At 45.3% G+C, this 21,185-nt stretch overlaps 1 protein-coding gene across 1 annotated transcript; it reads right to left on the bottom strand.

Annotated features, from left to right (window-relative positions):
• Positions 1 to 728: 728 nt before the first annotated feature.
• Positions 729 to 8,446, bottom strand: CCDC85B (coiled-coil domain containing 85B). The gene is made up of 2 exons (XM_075281543.1): positions 8,417 to 8,446; positions 729 to 3,615 (listed from the first exon to the last, which is right to left on the bottom strand). The coding sequence occupies exon 2, from the start codon at positions 3,296 to 3,298 to the stop codon at positions 2,693 to 2,695; it is 606 nt and encodes a 201-aa protein (XP_075137644.1). The 5' UTR covers positions 3,299 to 3,615; positions 8,417 to 8,446; the 3' UTR covers positions 729 to 2,692.
• Between the last annotated feature and the right edge of the window lie 12,739 nt (positions 8,447 to 21,185).

The raw sequence follows: 21,185 nt of genomic DNA on the forward strand, positions 1-21,185 counted from the left end.
TTACACGTGTATTTTGCCAAAATGAGCGCACGTTTACTCCGTGTGAATGGACCCATACAGTGAACACAGGAGAGGAGGCACAGAGACTCGAGCAATGGGTGCTGGTTCTGATCACATGACCCCATACAAAACACTGGTGAAAGTAAGAGATAATAAAACCCCCTTTAGGCCAAAACCCCACGTTGCAGATACACAGCTTTATTTTGTTACAGATTTTGTTGCAGTTTTTTTGAGCCAAAGCCAGGAGTGGATTGAGCCAAAGAGAGAAGTATAAGAGATTCCTATATCTTTCCCATCCCTTTTGTAGCCATGTCTGGCTTTGGCTATAAAAAATGCAGCAAAAAAAGCCGCGTTTCCGCAAGGTGGGGCTTTAGCCTTAGCTGGACTGTTGGGCGGCAGCAACTTCCCCACTCAAACACATGCCAGCCAGCTTACACCTGTGTCGAGGGGCAGGCGGATTGCTGTCAGCTATTAAAGGTGTATTGCCAAATTAAGTAGAAGACTATCCCTAGCAAAATAGAATTTCTTAAGGCCAAGGCCTAACGTTGTAGAAAAGCTGCTTTTTTGTTGTTGCAGATTTTGCTACAGTTTTTTGAGTGGATTGGGTAGAACAGAAAAGAGCTTCTCTTTATTTCTCATTCCTTTTGTAGTTAGTCCTAAATTTGGTAAAAATTTTTAAATCGCAGCAAAATCTGCAACAAAAAAGCAGCTTTCCCGCAACATCTAAAGAAGACCTTTCACGAGCTGTTCTGATGTGTCTGTTTGGTGAACACTTCTCATATGATAAAAATACTGGAGCATTGTTTCTTCCACATCATTCCGTACCTCTCTTATTCCTCCTGGAATTAGTAACATGACAATTACGTGTTACCTTGCCCCTTGTCGATGGGTCATGAGTAGATAAAATCAGATCAAATACCCATATTCATAAAAGAATGGTAGCACCCAATTGTTACATTTCCAGGAGGAGTAACAGAGGAATGACATTTTTCATGGGGTAATGCAAGTATTTACTAAAACACACACATCAGGACAGCCGACCGGTCCTCATAAAATGACTCAAACTTGGATTGTCACTGCGGTGAGCAGAGATTGGAGAACAACCTGGCTAATAACCAGTTTTCTAAAAAAATAAATATCGATGGAGAACCTATATATATGTATCTATAAAATCATAAATCCCAACACTATCCAAGCACTTTCATTTATTTGGCAACATCTGATATGTAAAACGATTTATTTTCAGCTCAGGTGACCTGCGTCAGGTAAAGCGTAGAACTACAAATCCCAGGCAGGCCCCAGCTTTCTCTTCATGCTATAAACATCCCAAGGTGAATATCCAACATGGATCAGGAAATGTATTTCGTTCACATTTTATAACCATGGCAAACTATACACAGATAATGTCACCGACCGCTCCTAGGAATACTCTGGAAGGGACGGGAGAGGAGATACCCTGTCTCTCGGCTGTATATGTAGAAAAATTCGGAAATGAGATCTCCAACATCATTTTATTCTTTGGTTAGTATATTGTGTTACTATATAGGTTACTATATAGTACAAGGGGTTGTCCGGACTGCTAAACCGATAACCAGCGGAAACTTCTAGAACTTGTATTGTACATGTGAACTATTTAGCAAACTATGGCGATAATGATATATATATATATACTCGTGTAAAATGCATCAGGATACCAATGTGACAATAAAACAACAGTGGAAATCTCATTTAGCCATCTGACATCTATACACACAGAGATTAGTGAGTGTGCCCTTCCCCTCTCTCCTGTATACATATACACATCCATCAGTGGTAGGGGGGAGAGTATTTGCTGCGTCTCATCTGTATATACAGAGAACCATGACTGAGAACAGACCCCTCTCTCCCATGTGTATATATTGTATACAGGGCAGCAGAGATTACATCTCCCCTGCTACTGTTATATTTGCTGACGGGTCATGACATCTACCCATTGAAGAAACAGGCCCCATTCTAGTCTTTATATACAGCGATCAGTAAATGGGAAGAGATGTACGGTATTTGGGAATGAAAGAGCCCTCTCATACCAGTATCTAGAAAGAAATCGATGACCGGGATCAGAAACTAAGCTGTCGCCAGTCTGTACGTATACAGAAGCTAGTGGTTAGCAGCAATCTTAAGGCAGCCATACACGTAGGTCGATCGTCCGGTGAATGATTGTTTGTCAGGCGTAATCCATATGGGCCACTATAGTCAATAGAACTGGCCGTACATAGACGTGACACCGGACGAAGGATGACCGATGTTTCTGGTCGTGGTCAAAAGATCACCCATAAGAATGAAATACCTTTTGCACTTTCGGATGAAAAATTTCAAACATGGCTACCTTCTTTTCATAGGATGGAGCGTTCATCTGGTGGTGTGGTTGAGCTTTAGTCTTATGTGTATGGGCACCCTAAGGAAGCTCCATGGCGTCTGTATGCATACAGATATCAGTGTGCTGTCTTTCTCATATTTACAGAGAGGAAATGGCTTCAGATTTTATGTGTGTACAATATATACAGAAAGTGTAGTAGATAGGAAAAAAGACCAGGCTATTTACCCCAAATTCCCCCCTCAGTAGCTTAGTTGACCCTATTGTCCCACTTTAAAGGCCAACAGTCTTGTCATTCATAGCCATATACATTCACAAGTTTGAAGCGGACAACCATTTTTAGTCATCGGGTGAACAAACAACATGGAGTTGATCTGGACTCCCTACACTCCCTGTACTGGAGCTGCCATCCCCCAAGTCTCGTGGTCCACATGGTAAAAGGCTTAGCTCTGATGAAGCCACAGGACTGGCATGATGCCTTATGGAAGCCCCGTCTTCCTCCAGAGCCAGAAAAACTTCCGAAAGGCATGAGTTTTCCCGCACAAGCTCATCCTGACGTCTCTCGAGCTCAGACAGTTTTTTCAGATAGCCACCCAAGTCTTCCCGTAACACTTTGGCTGCATGGTAACCAAAGAGTTGCCACTCACTAGCCAGCTTCTTACTTTTTAACCTGTCATCATCCAAGAAGCAGCAAAGGTCCTTCAACTCTCTGTTCTCTTCTTGAAGACGATGGTTGACTTGTTTCAACTCGCGAATCTCTGTTAAGTGGCCCTGGAGCTGGCGGTTGACCTCCTTAATAAGACGGCCTCGTTGGATAAGGGCTGCCATTTTCTCGGCTTCCTCTTCTCTCAGTTTCCGCACAAGTTCCTCTTTGCTATGAGACAGCATTTCTTCATCCGTCACCTTAGAGAGGTCCCGTCCAAGTAGACCACACTCCTCATTCATCCTGTATATCCTCTGTAGTAGCCACAAAAAGGAAAATCGGATGTACTTTTACTCGAAACGCGTCACAAATATTGTGACAAAATGAAGCAAGAAATCTGTGGAAGTACGGGATACAAACTACTTTGAGGACTACTGAAGGAGAGCCCGGAGGCTCTTTTTACTGTCTGACAGGATGATGAGCTGAAATGCTGATTCCACCCCTTCACCGACCCAGGATTGCCCTGGCTCGCTTTGATCTTGCCAGCAGACTGCTGTTAAATGTTCCTTTTTTCCACATTCCTCATTTTACTGAACAGATGGGAAAATGTTGAACGTGCCTAAGCGAAAGAATAAGATGCATTAATAATACAGAATTCAGAACGATTTTCTCTGAATTCAAGCAATTACGATATATCTGGAATTTAACGGGGTATGATACGTTGCAGGGGAGCCAAGGTGACTTGTATGACAATACGAAACATATGTATGTCGTATATTCCATCCCTAAGGTAAGATCTTAGGGCTGCGGCTTTAAGGGTGCATTCACACGGAGTAACGTGCCGCGTGACCTGGCACGTATACGCCGTGTGAGATTTTGAGCGCCATATACGCTCCCATTGATTTCAATGGGAGCCTGGATTGTATAAGCCACGTTATTTTGCGGCGTATACGAGACTAACTCCCATTGAAATCAATGGGAGTGTATACGGCGCTCAAAATCTCACATGGCGTATACGTGCCAGGTCACGCGGCACGTTACTCCGTGTGAATGCACCCTAAGGGAGGTGCACTATGCTTCTTACATACACATCTAGACCGCAGTCTCTCAAAAAGCCGCAGCAAAAACGTAGCGTTTCCGCAACGTGTGGCCTGAGCCTAAGGCTGGAGTCACATACAGTGAGCACAGTGCAGACTTCCCTATATTAAACTCTGCAGTATGTTCCTCTATGGCAAAAAATACGCAAAATTACACAGGTTTTCACTGCAAATGTTAAAAGCCGTGGCTAAAACCTGGAGTAATAGTTGACGTTGCATCACAAGTCAGTTTGTGCTAAGAGTTTTAGCTGCAACATGTGGATGAGATTTGTTTAATCCCATTTACGATATTTCTAGCGTAGAACACAGCGAGTTTGTGGCAGCTAGCTCACTGTACTCATGCCTGTGTAACCCGGCTCTTAAAGGGGTTGTCCGGGACGTTAAAATGACCTTACTTGATCTTATGGATTCTTGATGATGGACCCAGCAGTTTGGCGTGTTTCCGACTTGCTCCCTTGATCTCACCTGTGCTATGGGGACAGGGTGAGTATAGTAAAGCATCTTATTTTAGCAAACTTCAAGCTATAAGTATACCGTTCCCTTCTTTTTTTTTCCAGTACTGAAAATTATAGTTCACAATACAGGAATTCTGCAATGTAAAATGTTTTACATATTAACATTTTACTTGTCCTTCATTTCCCTACACAGATATACTATCAATGGTATCAGTGTTCATTCCGGGTTATAACAAAGCTATTATAACATGACACAAGTAAACCAAAATTGTACCCAGGGGTGTCCTTGTCCACCATGTCCTGTGTTAATAAGAAAGTTTGCAGATTTGTGCTGTCCAGCTGAGTAAAACAAATTAAGGATATGTACACACAGAGGAATTTGGGGGCAGATTTCGACCCCAAATCCGGGGCAGATTCCTCCCGGAATCCGCTTATTTTTAATGGGGGGCTGAGATCGCAGCAGGACACAGAAAAAAGAAGCGTCTTGCTCGATCTTGTCGCGGATTCAGTGGCTGATTCAGCCATGGAGTCCACGGCTTGAGACCCCCTGCTGAGATAAAGAAGCACAGAAGCACTATAAATGAGTGAGAATAATATGGAATATACACACACATTATTATATAAGGGGGCGTTCACACTACCGTCTGTGTCCGACAGGTAGTGTCCGCTCCTAGTGTCCATTCAAAATCTGACATGGACATTAGGAGCGGACACAAGCTGTGTCCGTGATACCTGTCATTTATTTAAATGGCGATCGGGTGCGTTCATTTGTACTCCGTGCCCTTCTTATTCTTATTCTTATGGTAGAGTTGGAAGGGACCTCAAGGGCCATCGGGTCCAACCCCCTGCGAGTGCAGGTTTTCCTAAATCATCCCAGCTATATGTTTATCCAGATTCCGCTTGAAGATTTCCATTGATGGAGCGCCCACCACCTCCCGTGGCAGCCTATTCCACTCTCTCACTACCCTCACTGTCAGAAAGTTTTTCCTAATGTCTAATCTGTATCTCTTTCCCTTTAGTTTCATCCCATTGCTTCTTGTACTTCCTTGTGCTAATGAGAATAGGGTAGATCCCTCTGCACTGTGACTACCTTTCAGATATTTGTAGACTGCTATTAAATCTCCCCTCAGCCTTCTCTTCTGCAAACTAAACAATTCCCAGTGCGTTCATTTTTACTCCGTGCCCTTCCTTCACTGTCCGCAAGTAAAGATGTCCGACTTTTCAAGCGGACAGAAAAACCCTACATGTCGGGTTTTTCTGTCCGCTTGAAAAGTCGGACATCTTTACTTGCGGACAGTGAATGAAGGGCATGGAGTAAAAATGAACGCACCCGATCGCCATTTAAATAAATGACAGGTATCACGGACACAGCTAGTGTCCGCTCCTAATGTCCGTGCCAGATTTTGAACGGACACTAGGAGCGGACACTACCTGTCAGACACAGACGGTAGTGTGAACGCTCCCTAACAGGGCTCAACAAAACTGAAGCCAGGTAGAAAACACGCCAAGGAAACTGCTACTGAAAACGTCAAACTTACTTTACAGAGTTGGCCACATTATAAAATAATTTCACACAGGCTCTTTTGGCACCGGATCTTGACGCCGAATCCGACTCACAATCCACTGCCAAAAATGGCTCCCATTGACTTCAATGGGAGCCGCTCGCTTCTTTTTTTCTGCTAGCTAGTAGCTTAAGAAAGAAGCGAGCTGCCCTATCTTGCCGCGGATTCCGCAGCTGAATTAGCCCTGGCGTCCGTGGCGCGAGGCTTCGTCCCATTCATTTGGGCCTAATCCGGAGCAGAATGCCATGATGAGATACCAGTGCACTGCACCGGCATTCCATCGCTGCAGCCACGACGGAATGTGTACACGCGGAACTCCGTGTCAACTCGTCCCCAAACTGATAAATCGTGGCACATAAGCCTGTATATGTACATATACATTACCCTAGCTACTCAACAGTAGGTCCTTTTCATGGGAATCCATAGGAGACAAGATGGTGGCAGTCATGCCTTACCTTCTGCGCATGTACTGTATACAGGAGATTCTGCCTGTATCTGTGTATGTGTTGAACGTGTTCAGGGTATGTCGACATGCGTCATGAAAAATGTTGTGTATCTACCCGAAGTATATTGCACTAGTGCTGCGAATTTTGTAGACAATTCCTGTGAAGTTGCCGCAGACTTCACTGAAAACAATGAAAACCACAGTGAAAATTCCCGGAATAACTTGACATGCTGCAGAATATATCCACAGTCTACTATAATCTGATAAAGCTCATATGTAGGGTTCAAGTAGACAAAGAGATTCATTAGAAGAAATATATATATATATATATATATATATATATATATATATATATCTCCTATGTGGATAAACCCTTAGGCCAGCTTGACCCAGGCATATTTATTCTGTGAAATACGGTCCATATGTTGGCTGTATGTCCCAAACTCAACACTGAGAATAGACCCAGACTCCGAGCATTGTGGCCATGACGGTAGAGGTTACTGTCTCCCTACAGGACTACTGTCCCATATCTTAACCATGCAGGGACTCCTAGCATTATAGCTAACAATATTGCTTAACGTCTGGGTGTTCGTTCCCAGAAATATGACTGACTGTATATCGCAGTCTGAATACGCCCAGCCATACTATTTACCACCTGTACAGATGAGGGTGCAGACAGGGTCAGCCAAGAAAGTTGCATGGGTAAATCACATGACTGCCACCATCTTGTTTCTCATAGATACAGACCCTGTAGCTTTCCAGTGTTTACATAGTATATACATGGGCACCCGAGGCCTTCTAGGGTAACAGATGAGCACAGTTACAGATTTATCTGCCACAGCTTATCGGTTTAGGCCTTGGAAATTGGACTCCTCTTATTCTGAGACTATCATAGTCATAAGATCCTCCGGCACCCTGCTGAATAGTCACTTAGGCCTCCCCTCCAGGTAGAAATATTTCTCTCTGTGCATGGGGGAGAATGCAGATAGAAGAAGGTTATATGGACAAAGAATGTGATGGATAAAGTTTCAGGTCCCGGGTAATTTACACCAAGGTCAGTTTGCTAATCCTGCCTATGAAGCAGAGTATGGCAGGAGGAGCACAGCGTATATACCGAATCCTTTCAGGTATATATGACTGATCAAAAATGTCATTTCAAAAGAAAATTCAGAGACTAAAAGTAACGCTAGAGCCAAAGATCGAGGTACGGCGTAACGGAAACCATAACATAATGGAATAGCCAGATTACGGTATACGGTAGATTGCTGACATGGATACATGGGAACATACACCGAGAATTATACACAGGGATGTGGTTGGTGAGGCAGAGGAAGAATGACAGAGGAGAAGGAGGAAGAGATATGCTAGATAAGAAGGATGTGAGGAAGCAAAAAGGAAACCTGAAATGTTGGAATAAAGCAATTACTGAGAGACCCGAGAAGAGCTGATCATGCAGGGAACAAGCAATGGAGCGAATGGCAAGTGAGGCATGAAAGTAGTCCGATAAAATGGAAGATGCTGAGCTGAATAAAAAGGGAAGGAATTCTACACCGAGACGCAGAGCCAGCATGGTGATCACAGGGCCTCGCGATTGCTAAAAACCTGGCAATGACATGAAGCAGACTGTCTGCAGAGGATATATATATACAGGCGCAAGGTGGGGGAAATGGAGAAATACAAAGAGAAAGACAGATGCAGATATAGGAGGAGAAGGAGGAGGGAGGAACAGAGATGAGAAGGAAAAGCAAAGGAAAGCAGAAGGACGCACACCTAGAAAAGGAAAATTGTATGGAAATAATGGCGTAAGATCAAAACAGGAGATCCTAAGGAAAAGATGAGCAATAAAAAAGACAGGACTAACCTGCTCCTGCAGCTGATGGGGAGAGAGTGGGAGAGAGCGAGCTGGGGGAGGGGGAGAAAAGGGAGATAAAGGGAGGTGTGCTACGTCACGGCCTCTAGGAGCTCAGGAAATCCTGTGTACAAGACCATTATAACACACCGCACATACAGTAAGGGGATCAACCTCAATGGCAAAAGCAGAAATGACATACGAAAAACCTTCCATTAAATCATAGGAGACTGAAGGGTCTGCAATAATAAAGGGACAACGCCAACGGGGAAAGGTGTTTAATAACGTAGTGCCAACTGGTTGTACAGTATAGCATTGTACCGCTATGTTATGTACTAAGTAAATGTTATATACATGCAGGAATCACAGCATTTATATACTGCCCATTATGTACCACGCCATAGCCTATGTTCACAACAACCTGCCAATGTGACCAGATACAACCTAAGTGACGCCGTTATTTTCCGTTCACGCAGTACATAATATCTACAGCGAATTTTTAATATAGAAACACAAATTTTAAAAACATAATCCATTCTTCTGCACATATGCCTAAATCCTGACAATATCCCCAGAGTGTGAACATGGCCTAAAGGTCCCAGGCGCTTCTATGGATGCTTAACTACAGGAGTAGTATTCACACGGAGTAAAGTGGCGCTGATTCTGCCACGATAACTCGCGGCAGAATCAGCACAGATAAAAAGACTCCCATTGACTTCAATAGGTTCCGTTTTCCGCGCAGAACACATTGAAATCAATGGGAGGCTTTTTCAATGTGTTCCGCGCGGAAAATGGAACCCATTGAAGTCAATGGGAGTCTTTTTATCAGCGCTGATTCTGCCGCGAGTTATCGTGGCAGAATCAGCGCCACTTTACTCCGTGTGAAGGCCCCCTAATGATGGACATCAATAGATCCGGATCGTTTTGCCAAAAGAAAAAAAAAATTGTGATTTTAGACAGATCCTCCAACACAGATGTGAACATAGCCTAAAGACTTAGTCACATGTCAGCATTTTGTGGATGTGTGATGTCGGTAATAATCACAGACAGTACACAATCCTGCTTATTTTAGAGTCACGTGCAGTGGTTGATCCGTTTTTCAGGTCAATGAATAAAATAAAAACAATCCCTAAATAAGAGTTGCCATCTTATCTCCATTACTTCCCCTCTAAAGAAACCATGCCACTTCAGCTTAGCTCCAGTTCAAAGGAATGGGAGCTGATCTGCAGTAACCTGGTCTGACCACTACACAGAGAATGGCGCTGTCTGTTTCTTGTTCCCTTCTTTGTGTATCAGCTGCTGAGAACAGCTGATCAATGGGGGTGCCAAATGATGGACCCCACTTATATTGATCCCCTATCATTAGGATAAGTCGACACTATTTTTTTTTAATGGAAACCCCCTTTAAATTAGTTTACTGTATATGCCATGAAAGCACCCAGCACATAAGGTACCCATACCATTTACTGCCACATAAGAGCTCATGTTATATAAAAGTATACAACACAATTCATATGTTTATGTAGATGGAAGTGCAGATTAATGCAATCTAGTCTGCTCTTCCGTGCGGCAAAAACCAAGCCAGATACCACCCAGAGGTTCTTTAAGTGAATGGGCGTGGGTATCTATGGATCCTTTTACCTTATGTGCCAGGTTTTTCCCCACATATACGGTAAAGTATCCTAAATGTTTTCTCCAAATGTGTCCCCCTAAACCTGAGTGTATAGGTCTTTCCACGTGCCAGACACACATTAGGTTGAAAAACCATGCAACATCCCAATAACCTTCCCGTAAAGGATGGCATAAAAGAATTGGCACCTGGGGGCCACACGGTGGCTCAGTGGTTAGCATTGCAGCCTTGCAGCGCTGGAGTCCTGGTGTTCAAATCCCGCCAAGGGCATAAAACCATCTGCAAGGAGCTTGTATGTTCTCCCCGTGTTTGCATGGATTTCCAACCCATATTCCAAAGACATACTGATAGGGAAAAATGTACATTGTGAGCTCTATATGGGGCTCACAATCTACATTTAAAAAAAAAAAAGAATTGGCATCTATCACATGGTTAATGAGATGGATCCTATTGACAGGCATTGTCATTTATAGATTAGGCCCATTGGGTCTCATTTATCATTTATCCCTTAACCCTTAACAACCAGGCAGCTTTCATTTCCTAAATAAGATGGGTTGGGCAGCCTCCGCGACCTCCCGTCACCCCCACAGATATGGCGCAGGAAGGGCAATATATGGAAACATCTCTCAAGTGACAGCTAACGTACTGCTACATATGCCTGCCAGTGAGTTTAGTTGTGTATTTCAGAGAATAACAGGGGCCAATAGCACTTGAATGGGGTTTAAGATGGCCATACAGATACAAGCACAACTCATCCTAAACTTCAGGGGTAAGGGGGGGGAGGAGTGAAATGGGTTTTCCCATCATTTTGCTAGGATTTCCATGGCAGTGCAGGTCCTCCCACCAGGAATTCTATTCAGGCAAGGGCCCCATGTTGCGAAAACGCTGCGTTTTGGCTGAAGCAGTACCCGGAAATTGGATGGGATTTTCACTAATTCCATTCATTCACTGCAGAAATAAAAAATCTGCAGTGGAAACGCTGCAGCTTCAAAAACGCTTCTGTAAATTGCTGCATGTCCGTTATACTGGTGTTTTCCTTATAGGTAAAACAGAAGTAGAAAGACTGCAGAGGAAAATTCTGCAGACTATAATGTGAAAAATGCTGTTGTTTCGCTACAGTCTCTTCCACAGCGTTTTTTGACTACGGCTTCTTACATGGGGCCTTAAGCTTCAAGTGATATTCCAGTATGCGTCGCGCTGCTGGAGATATCCGTGCGTTAGTTTTGGCACCGATATCTCCCCACTGTCAGAAAGGCAGGCCTTACAGCTCAGCGTCATCACTAGTCTGTGAGGAACGCTCTTGACAAGTACAAGTCTATGGAAGAGTACAGTCAGGTGGGTCGTTCCTCATAGCCAGCGATAACGCTGAGCAGTAAGGCCCTCCTTTCTGACAGTGGGGAGAAACTAACCAACATAGGCATCCTCAATAAAATTACTTAGATTTTTATGCAAATTATTATGGGGGCCTAGCACTCAAAGTCAAGATAATGCCGCCCCAGCACACTGATTGTCCTATTGACATGCTGTGTAAGGAAATGTACCACAGCCTCATTCTCATGCGTTTCAGCACATCAGTTATACCAGAGCATTGCTGTGCAATGTATTTCTATTAGTTTATTCAGATGCTCAGTGGGGTATCAAGTGCTTAACCATTAAGATTATGTAGAAATAATCGTAGGAGTCAATACCCCCCTTCATCTTCCCCCAGTTTAATGTCTCTCCTCCTTCTGCCCCCCTAGTTTAATGTTCCTCTTCATCTTCCCCCAGTTTAATGTCCCCCCTTCATCTTCCCCCCAGTTTAATGTTCCTCTTCATCTTCCCCCAGTTTAATGTTCCCCCTTCATCTGCCTCCAATTTATTGTCCCCTTTCACCTGCCTCCAAATTAATGTCCCCTTCATCTTCCTCCAGTTTAATCCCCCCCTTCATAGCATGCCGATACAGTTGTGAGTGGAGCTATCCTGGGCAGAATGTCTTGTGCCCGGATCCAGGGCCCCCGCAACCATAGGACCCAGTGCATGTGCACCGTTTGCCCTATGGCTAAAGCGACACTGCCTATATGTAGTCTGTGGGGAGACAGGCATCAAGTGACAGCACCACCACAGGTAAAATGAAGCATTACACAATTTCCACTAATATCAACTGGCTGCCCATTTAATGCAAGAATGTGTTGGAACTAGGACTTAGATCTTCGAATCTCCTTAGAACAGGTCATCAAATAAAGATCAGCAGAGGGCCGATGACTAGGACCCTAGCCGATTTGCTGTTTGAAGAAGCTGCAATGTTCTGGTGAGTGCTCCAGCCTCTTCAATACTTACTAAGCATTGTCCTGCAGTTTTTGAACTGGGATGGGACTGAACTGTGACCGATGAACATGATGTCACTTGCCCTATGAAGTGGAAGAGCTGCTCAGGGATCACCGCTGCAACTTCAAACAGCTGATCTCTGGGGATCCTGGTGTCAGACCTGAACAGATCTTCAAATAATAACCTATAATAAGGATAGTTCATCAATTTAACCCTTTGCAGCCTAGAATCTTAGTTTTCAGATGATTCTAACTTTGTGGGTGCCATATTCAGGAGGCAGCACTTACAGTATGTCATGTTACAGACAGCATGTACTTGTACAGTGATTTCAGAAGATCACAGCCTGGTATTGTCATCTGTTCCTTTGTACTGCCTCCTGGGAAGAGAGGGAAAGGGTACAGGAACCTTTCCTCATGTTATCACCCCTATTACCGATGACAGAGGATGCATGTGCTCATATTATGGGGATCTTTTTTTCTATAAAGGTATAAGTATATGTGGCACGTTTTATCACCCCTTTGCCCAGGGAGGGACGCAGCTATAGGGGATGCTGAGGTAGCGGTTGTTACTGGACACTCAAGGGGCTACAAACGTCTTTCTAGATTATATAATACCAATATTCTAAGTGACACAAGATTAGTAGGGGCCCCTATACACATTTTGCATTGGGGCCCAGGGACTTCAAATTACGCCTCTCCCTTCGCCTACTTTGAACACTTGTTGAATCACTGACTCAATGGTTTATTGGTGTCTGGATCATGGTGAATATATGAGGATAAGTGACATATATGAGGCCAACGTATCCTGTAAACATCTGCAACATGAATTTTTAGGCATTTTACACACAATTTTACAATTTGTAGCACAACGAATTGTGACGCACATTAATTAATTTTAAAATTTAGATGAAAAGTTGGGTGACATGGTCATTATTGGATGTGTTATCACAGTCGTCTTCCTACAGGCCCTCTCTTACTGACTTGCAGCCATTATCCAAGGCCCTGAGGTATTTATGATACTTTGTATGGATATATCCATAAATGCCAAGATGGGAATACCCCTTTAACTAATTTTGGGCAAATTTAACAGGAATAGTAGAACATTTCATGTGTATGGGGCCAAACAGCTGGCAGGTGTGTCGCACATGTTGGATTTCAAGATGAGGGAAAATAGATGATACAAGAGGTCCCTGTTCGTGGCTTTTTCACCCTGTCCCCATAGAGTACATATCCACACTTGGCCGAATTCTGTTTTCAGCTGGTCATACACATTAGATATACAGATGTAACAGAGTAACACATATCGTAACACAGAAGACAACAAAACACAATGAATAAACATTGAAAAATGTTTTTCCAATGACTTTCCATTAGTTTTGTTGTCTCCTGTGATAAGATATCACACTGCAGCTGTTTAACCAATTGCAGAAGTTCGGGTTAGCTCTGCTACATCTGTATATATAATACACACCTGTTGATTTTGGCAGGACTGGACGACATTCCTGGTCTCCCCCGCCATCTGTCAGGGAATCTGGATTCTAACATATTCAATCTGAAGGTTCTTGTGGCTACAGGTTACCATGGACTGGCTTTGTCACCTGTCCTCAGAAACACATGCATGCTCAGCCAAGCTAGGTATGCATGTGTATGGAGGATTTGGGAAAGATGGCTGTCAGCTGAGTGCCCGTATAGTGTGTGCCTCTTGATTGTAGGTGGATTTTGAGTAAAAAAAAAAGTAAAATTTGTGCAAACATGGCCTCCATAGTAACTGCTGGCGAGATATATTAATAAACAACCAGGCCTGCCTTCACTGGAGGATTACGATTGTACCGCTTTTGTCCTGGTCTGTGTATGGCAGACAATTCCCCTCCGGTGACATGCCATGGCATAAATTATATAAAGCTAAGCCTGCTAAAGCTTCATCCGCTGACTGTACGCCATTAATCAAAGCCTTTGTGCGGTTACTATGGTAACAAAGTGCAAATTCTGATCAACTGTGGCAAAATTAAGGCAGTTATGTCATCTGACAATTTTGACAGTTTTTGCGCTATAGTTTTACAGTTCTTGCTATATACACTTAATGTTCTTTCTATGTATAAGACAAAAAGTCAACCTTTACTGTTCTGAACCAGGAATCCAAGCGGTAGGATAAAATGGCACCGAAAAATCAGCCATTCTGGCTTCAGGAAGGACGGACTGAAGACACAGTCACAGAGTCACATGTAGACAGATGTCCCAACAAGTCGGACAATAGGAGTGCGCAATAATACAGTAAGAAATTGTTATCGCACTGTGAATAGTTCGTTTGCCTCTGAATCATCAGATTGGACTAAGAATACGGGTAAAAACACTAAGGGAGCCTTCACACGGAGTTACGCTGCGCTCATTCTGAACGTAAAAACACGTTCAGAATGAGTGCATAAAAAGCAGCTCCCATTGACTTGAATGGGAGCCGGCATACGTGCGTTACCCATTGAAATCAAAGGGAGGCCTTTTTGGTACTTTTCCCTTATCGAGCCAGCATCGCAGTTCAGCATCAGCATGCTGGCTGGCACTGGAGATGTATATAAAGGAGCAGCGGATCAAAGGATGCCAGAGAGGGGCGCCCAGACCCTGCCCTCACTCACGGTGCAGAGAGAATGGTGGAGCCTGCCCTGGTGTGAGCGGTGTGCCACCGTGACAGATGTTGTGTGCAGGTCACTGCAGCCGCAGCATCAGGGGGTGAGGTCCAGCTTCACAAGGACGTGGGTTGACTTGGTGATTGTCGGTGAGCACAAGCTTGTCAGCGGCCGGGCTGCACGTCCCAGTGCCCGGAGGACACGGTGAAGCCGGACGTCACCCCCTGATGCTGTGGCTGCAGTGACACGTACACAGCATCTGTCACAGTGGCACACCGCTCACACCAGGCCGGGCTCCACCATCCTCTCTGCACTGCGAGTGAGGGCAGGGTCTGGGCGCCCCTCTCTGGCATCCTTTGATCCGCTGCTCCTTTATACACAGCTCCAGTGCCAGCCAGCATCGGGCCAGCAGTCAGCAGTTCAGTATGTCCCGATACTGATGCTGAACTGCGATGCTGGCCCGATAAAGGAAAAGTACCAAAAAGGCCTCCCATTTACAATCAGAATGATTGCAGCGTTAACATTGTGTGAAGGCTCCCAAATAATGGTAGTCTTAAATGAATCCCCTAGAGATGAATCCCGGGAGATATAGATATTGGTACCTTCTTCTCTTCTGAGTACTAGGGCATTTAAAAGTAGCTTGGTAAAGGGTACTGCATCAGAAACCAGGTTTTTTTTTTGAAGTGCCAGAATTTTACTTATAGAGGTCATATATAAATGAATATGCAATCTATATATCTCAATGTGACTCGACTCCATCACTGTGTTTCTTCACTGCAGTAACTGAAATATTAATAATCTTGTCCAAGCAGCTGTGTCTGGCCATTAGATATGTACTGATAGAACCGACCACCATCTAATGGGTACGGGGGCCATCCCAGCTCAAATATATGGGCTGCTAAACCCCTTAGCCCTCATACTTTCCAGCCAAACACACATGCCAGGTTTCTGACAGTCCAAGGATTAAGAGGTGTCCCTCTGGATTTGTTTGGTATCCTTGTACTGTATCTACATAAGCATCTTTTGGCTAAACATTTGTTCTACGTTTTTATCCTGTTTTATTTGTGTTAAATATGTTACTACTCACCATATTCACACTGAGTGACCTGAGGCCTTGCCACCAACCCTGTATAGTCACAACAAGAGAATGTATTCTGATATGACCTTCATAACGCAAAAAAGATAGCAGCGCTCCTGCAAAAGATAAACGGATTATTAGGAGAAAGGGCATTATTGGAAGCTTATACAGACATGCCAGGGCATCACTGGGCGGAAACGCAGCGTAAAAAAATGGCAGAGAAAACTGTGTTTTCTGTCGTGAAAAAAACCCCTGCATGTACATGAGTTTTTCCATCGCGTTTTTCAGTTTTGTATTGCGGAAATTCATATGAGTTTTCATCGTTGTTTTTTTTTTTTTTTTTTTAAATGTAGATTGTGAGCCCCACATAGAGTTCACAATGTACATTTTTCCCTATCAGTATGTCTTTTTGGAATATGGAATGGAAATCCATGCAAACACGGGGAGAACATACAAACTCCTTGAAGATGGTTTTTTGCCCTTGGCGGGATTTGAACACCAGGACTCCAGCGCTGCAAGGCTGCAGTGCTAACCACTGAGCCACTGTGTGGCCCCCTTCATCATGTTTTTGCTCGAGTTTCTCATGCGCAATTAAGGTAATTGAAAGGCTAAGTTGAAAATCCTACGGAATTATGGTCCTCTGCTATTTAGGCCGGGGGCCCACGGGCCAGAAACACCGCAATTTGGCCAGGGGAAAAATCGCTGCGTTTTACGGTACTTGTAAAGTGGATGGGATTCATGCGAATCCCATGCCTACTTTGCGGAAAAAATCTCAGCGTGGACACGCTGTGATTTCCAAAACCATTGCGTTTTTGAAAATCACAGCATGTCAATTATATCTACGTAAACGCCGCCGGCTTCCCCGTAGATATAATTGTAACAGGAAGTCCATGGAGGAAAACTCGGTGAACTTTCTGTTAAAAGCGCTGCGGGAAGAACCACAATGCGTTCTCGCCATGGTTGTTCCAGCTGCACTAAAGTTCCGGCCCGTGGGGCCATAGCCTCCACCAAGCAAAACAGTGAGTTTTTGTCTGCGTATTTCGATGTTTTTCTGCAGAATTTCTGCAACACATTTATCATGTGTGATCGGTGACTATGGGCAACTAAGTTGTGCGTTTTATTAAAACTGCTCCAATCTGTTTCTGTTCAACTCCACTGCTGCAAAAGTGTTCCGGCCCTTTATAAACTGCTTTCTTCTAATATGTATGTGCATTTGTTATAGGTAGTCCCGTCATGAAGGATGCACTTCCACGGATGGGTTACATCACTCACAGGCCAGAAGACATTTGGGATCCGTGCTTGGACTGGCACCGCTTCACTAGGATATCACACAATATTATATGCCCTGATCTCAACCTTAATGCATGATTTACAAGCAACAGTAAAATAACCAAAATGAAACAGTAGCACAGTCCCACCCCTGGCTCACACACAAGAAGGGAAAGATGTGACTTTACAAGCAGCCATGTGATAAAGCCAAAAGCACAGCAGCAGATTCCCATGCTGTTCAGCTTCTTCCAGTTCTTATCTGAGCTCCCTCTGCTGGCCAATAGGGGCAACACCAAAAAACTAAAAAAAAAAACTTAACACAGGGACTGACCCATATTACTTACATGGGAGCTGAGCTGTAATAGTGCAGTATGGCCACTACGCATTGTGGCAGTGAATGAATAAATGAGAGCCTGAATTACTATAAGGGCTTGTCCAGTTGTAAAGCATAACAAAAAAGTACTCACCTCTCCCTAGCCCTCTTTCTCCAATGGAGCAGCTCCGTTCACCACTGCAGCCAATCACAGGCCTCAGCGGTGACCTCTTCACAAACAGCCCGTCACAGACGGATTGTGAAAAGCACAAACAAGCCATCACTGGTGACTTCAGCCAGAGGACACGTATACAGACCATTGGAGCTGTCGCTGATGGAACGAAGGCCTTGGGAGAGGTGAGTAATGTTTATTATGTGTATATCCCTAGTAGCAAAATAAAAATACCCAGTGCACCAAAACAGATTGGTACTGGTGTATATTGGTATAACCCGCCCCAGCTTTCTGGTATGAGTATAGCCGTCCCCATCCCAGACAACCCCACTCACTTTCATAAAAGTACCGCATCTTTGGGGCAAGAAAGGGCCACACGCCAAAGCTGTGCCACATTTCCACCCATCTAGGCCAGAAAACTGGAATAGATGGCTTAATAAATTCCCCCTTATTAAATTCAATGACCATATACACTTTGGTAGTAGTCTTGCAGCATTATAACCTACATATCATTCACACTTTGATCACCTCAGGGATCACAATGGCATCCCTAAAACGAACCCTCCCCTGGTTACGCTCCCGCATTACTCCACAGGATATGATGCTGTATCAGACTGTAATGTTATATGTGCAGGCACCATCTGCACATTAGAGGACACGACTGGTGACGGCTCATATAGCTTTATATATGTGCAATGACAGTCACCTCTATCACAAACATGTCTGGACCACTGTATAAGCAATGCCGCCCCTCTACCTCATAGATTGTAAGCTCTTGCGAGCAGGGGCCTCAATCCCATTGTGTGACCTGACTATCACTCTGTAATGTATCTTTTTGCCTGTACTTGAACCCTACAAATTGAATATGTTGGCGCTATAGACATAAAATATATTGTTATTATGATATGACTGGAATGTACAGGGTGGCCATAATATAACCTCAGGTGTTTGGAGTCATGTGCAGGCTGACCCAATGGACGGAATTGCCTGAAAATTTGTATGTGTGCTAATCAAGGCCTGGGGAAACGGACTTCTTCCTCGTGACAATGACACCCGCATGACATTTGCATTAATGTTTCTCGCCAGAGTGGAGGTGGATACCAATTGGCCATGGAATATCCTGTGGAGCGACGAAGCGCATTTTTACCTGAATGGAACGGTCAACACACAGAACTGTCGCATATGGGCCACCGAAAACCCGCGTGCGCTCGAGGCGGTTCCGCTGCATTCGCCCAAGGTGACCGTTTGGTGTGGGTTCACCTCAGGGCCGCCGATAGGCCAGTATTACTGGTACTGGCGTCAGGGGCCCGGCCAAATTGAAAACTGGTGGGGGCCCGGCTTTGGCCCGCCACCGTGTGCCGGCCCCCTGGCGCCTGTACCAGTCATTCAGGGCCGGCGTCAGCGCAGGGCATAGTCGGGCAAGTGCCGGGGCCCACAGAGCCTCTTGAGGCCCCCGGCACTTGCCCGCCCCAGCACTTGCCGGTCCCGATGAGCTGAATACTTACGCGATTAAAGCAGGAGCTGTGACAGTTCAGCTCCTGGTTTAAACGCTGCTGTCCGGCTTCGGCGTCTGTAGGCGCGATGTGATGACGTCATCACATCGCGCCTAAATTATTTCAGTGGCGTGAGAGCGGAGCGGCGGGTGACACAAAGCGATGGAAGAGGTAAGTGAAGGGGCCCATGAAACAGGGGGGCAAATGGAGGGGAGGGGGGGAACGGCATGGCACGGCACTGTGGAAGATGAAGGGGGTGGGGAGAGCATGGCATGATACTGGGGCATAGGAAGGGGGGGGAGAATGGCATGATACTGGGGCAGATGAAGGGGGTGGGGAGAGAATGGCATGACACTGGGATGAAGGGGGGGGGAATGGCATGACACTGGGGCAGATGAAGGGGGTGGGGAGAGAATGGCATGACACTGGGGCAGATGTAGGGGGGAGAATGGCATGACACTGGGATGAAGGGGGGGAATGGCATGACACTGGGGCAGATGAAGGGGGTGGGGAGAGAATGGCATGACACTGGTGCAGATGAAGGGGGTGGGGAGAGAATGGCATAACACTGGTGCAGATGAAGGGGGTGGGGAGAGAATGGCATAACACTGGTGCAGATGAAGGGGGTAGGTAGAGAACGGCATGACACTGGGGCAGATGAAGTGGGGGGGGGGAGAACGGCATGACAATGGGGCAGATGAAGTGGGGGGAGAATGGCATGACACGGGCAGATGAGGGAGGAACGGCATGACAATGGGGCAGACGGGGGGACATGAAACTGTGGGCAGTTGAAAGGGGGAGAACAGCATGAAACTGGGGACAGAGATGGAGGGGGGACATGAAACTGGGGGCAGAGGAAGGGTGTATATGAAACTGGGGGAGAGATGGAGGGGGGTATATAATTTACAGGTGACTGTAGGAGGATTATACTGTGTGGGAGCACATGAAAAAATGAATGGGCGGAGTCAGCAGAAAAGTGGGCGGGGCTAAATTTGTCGCCGGGGGGGGGGGGCAGACACGTAGGCTGTATGGGGCCCCAAAATTCCTGATGGCGGCCCTGGTTCACCTCATCGTTCATGATCGGACCGTTCTTTTTTTCAAAGATTTGGGCCCAACTGGGGTTGTCACCTGTTCCGTCACAGCAGCGAGGTACCGGACAATGCTGGAAACAGTGGTCGTTCCCCAACTCCAACAGCAGCAGTGTCTGCAGACGATCACCTTCATGCAGAATGGAGCCCCTCCTCACATCGCAAATCCTGTGAAGAACGCTCTTCGTGCACATTTTCCCGATGACAGGATTTTGAGCCGCTCATTCCCTACAGCGTGGCCACCGCGCTCTCCGGATCTCACTCCTTGTGATTTCTGGTTGTGAGGACACTTGAAGGAGCGTGTTTATCGGGGGAATGTCGAAACCCTGCCTGACCTCAAAGGCTGCATTATGTTGGAAGTGCGCAGCATCTCACCAGAAACGTTACACGCAAGCGTCGAACACATTCTGCATAAGATGACCATGCTCACCATGCATGATGGCGGCCACATTGAACAGTCATGCTAGTCGGTGGTCCAAATGGGACATCCCCAAGTATCGACAGACGAGTTTTGCGCCGCGTGCTCAGTGTACAGCGCCACATTATCCCCTGGTGGGGAGTTTTCGTATAATTTTTTTTTTTTTTTTTACATTTTTTTCATGCCGTCCGTTTCCCCATGCCTTGATTAGCACACATACAAATTTTCAGGCCATTCCGTCCATTGGGTCGGCCTGCACACGACTCCAAACACCTGAGGTTATATTATGGCCACCCTGTACATTGCAAAATATGGTCTATGAGTGGTCATACATATCACATACATGGCATCTAAGGTGTATGACCTCTCGATTCCCATTTGATGGCACATAATGGGGAA

This window comes from Leptodactylus fuscus, chromosome 7 (assembly GCF_031893055.1).
Source record: "Leptodactylus fuscus isolate aLepFus1 chromosome 7, aLepFus1.hap2, whole genome shotgun sequence".
Taxonomy (NCBI): Eukaryota; Metazoa; Chordata; class Amphibia; order Anura; family Leptodactylidae; genus Leptodactylus; species Leptodactylus fuscus.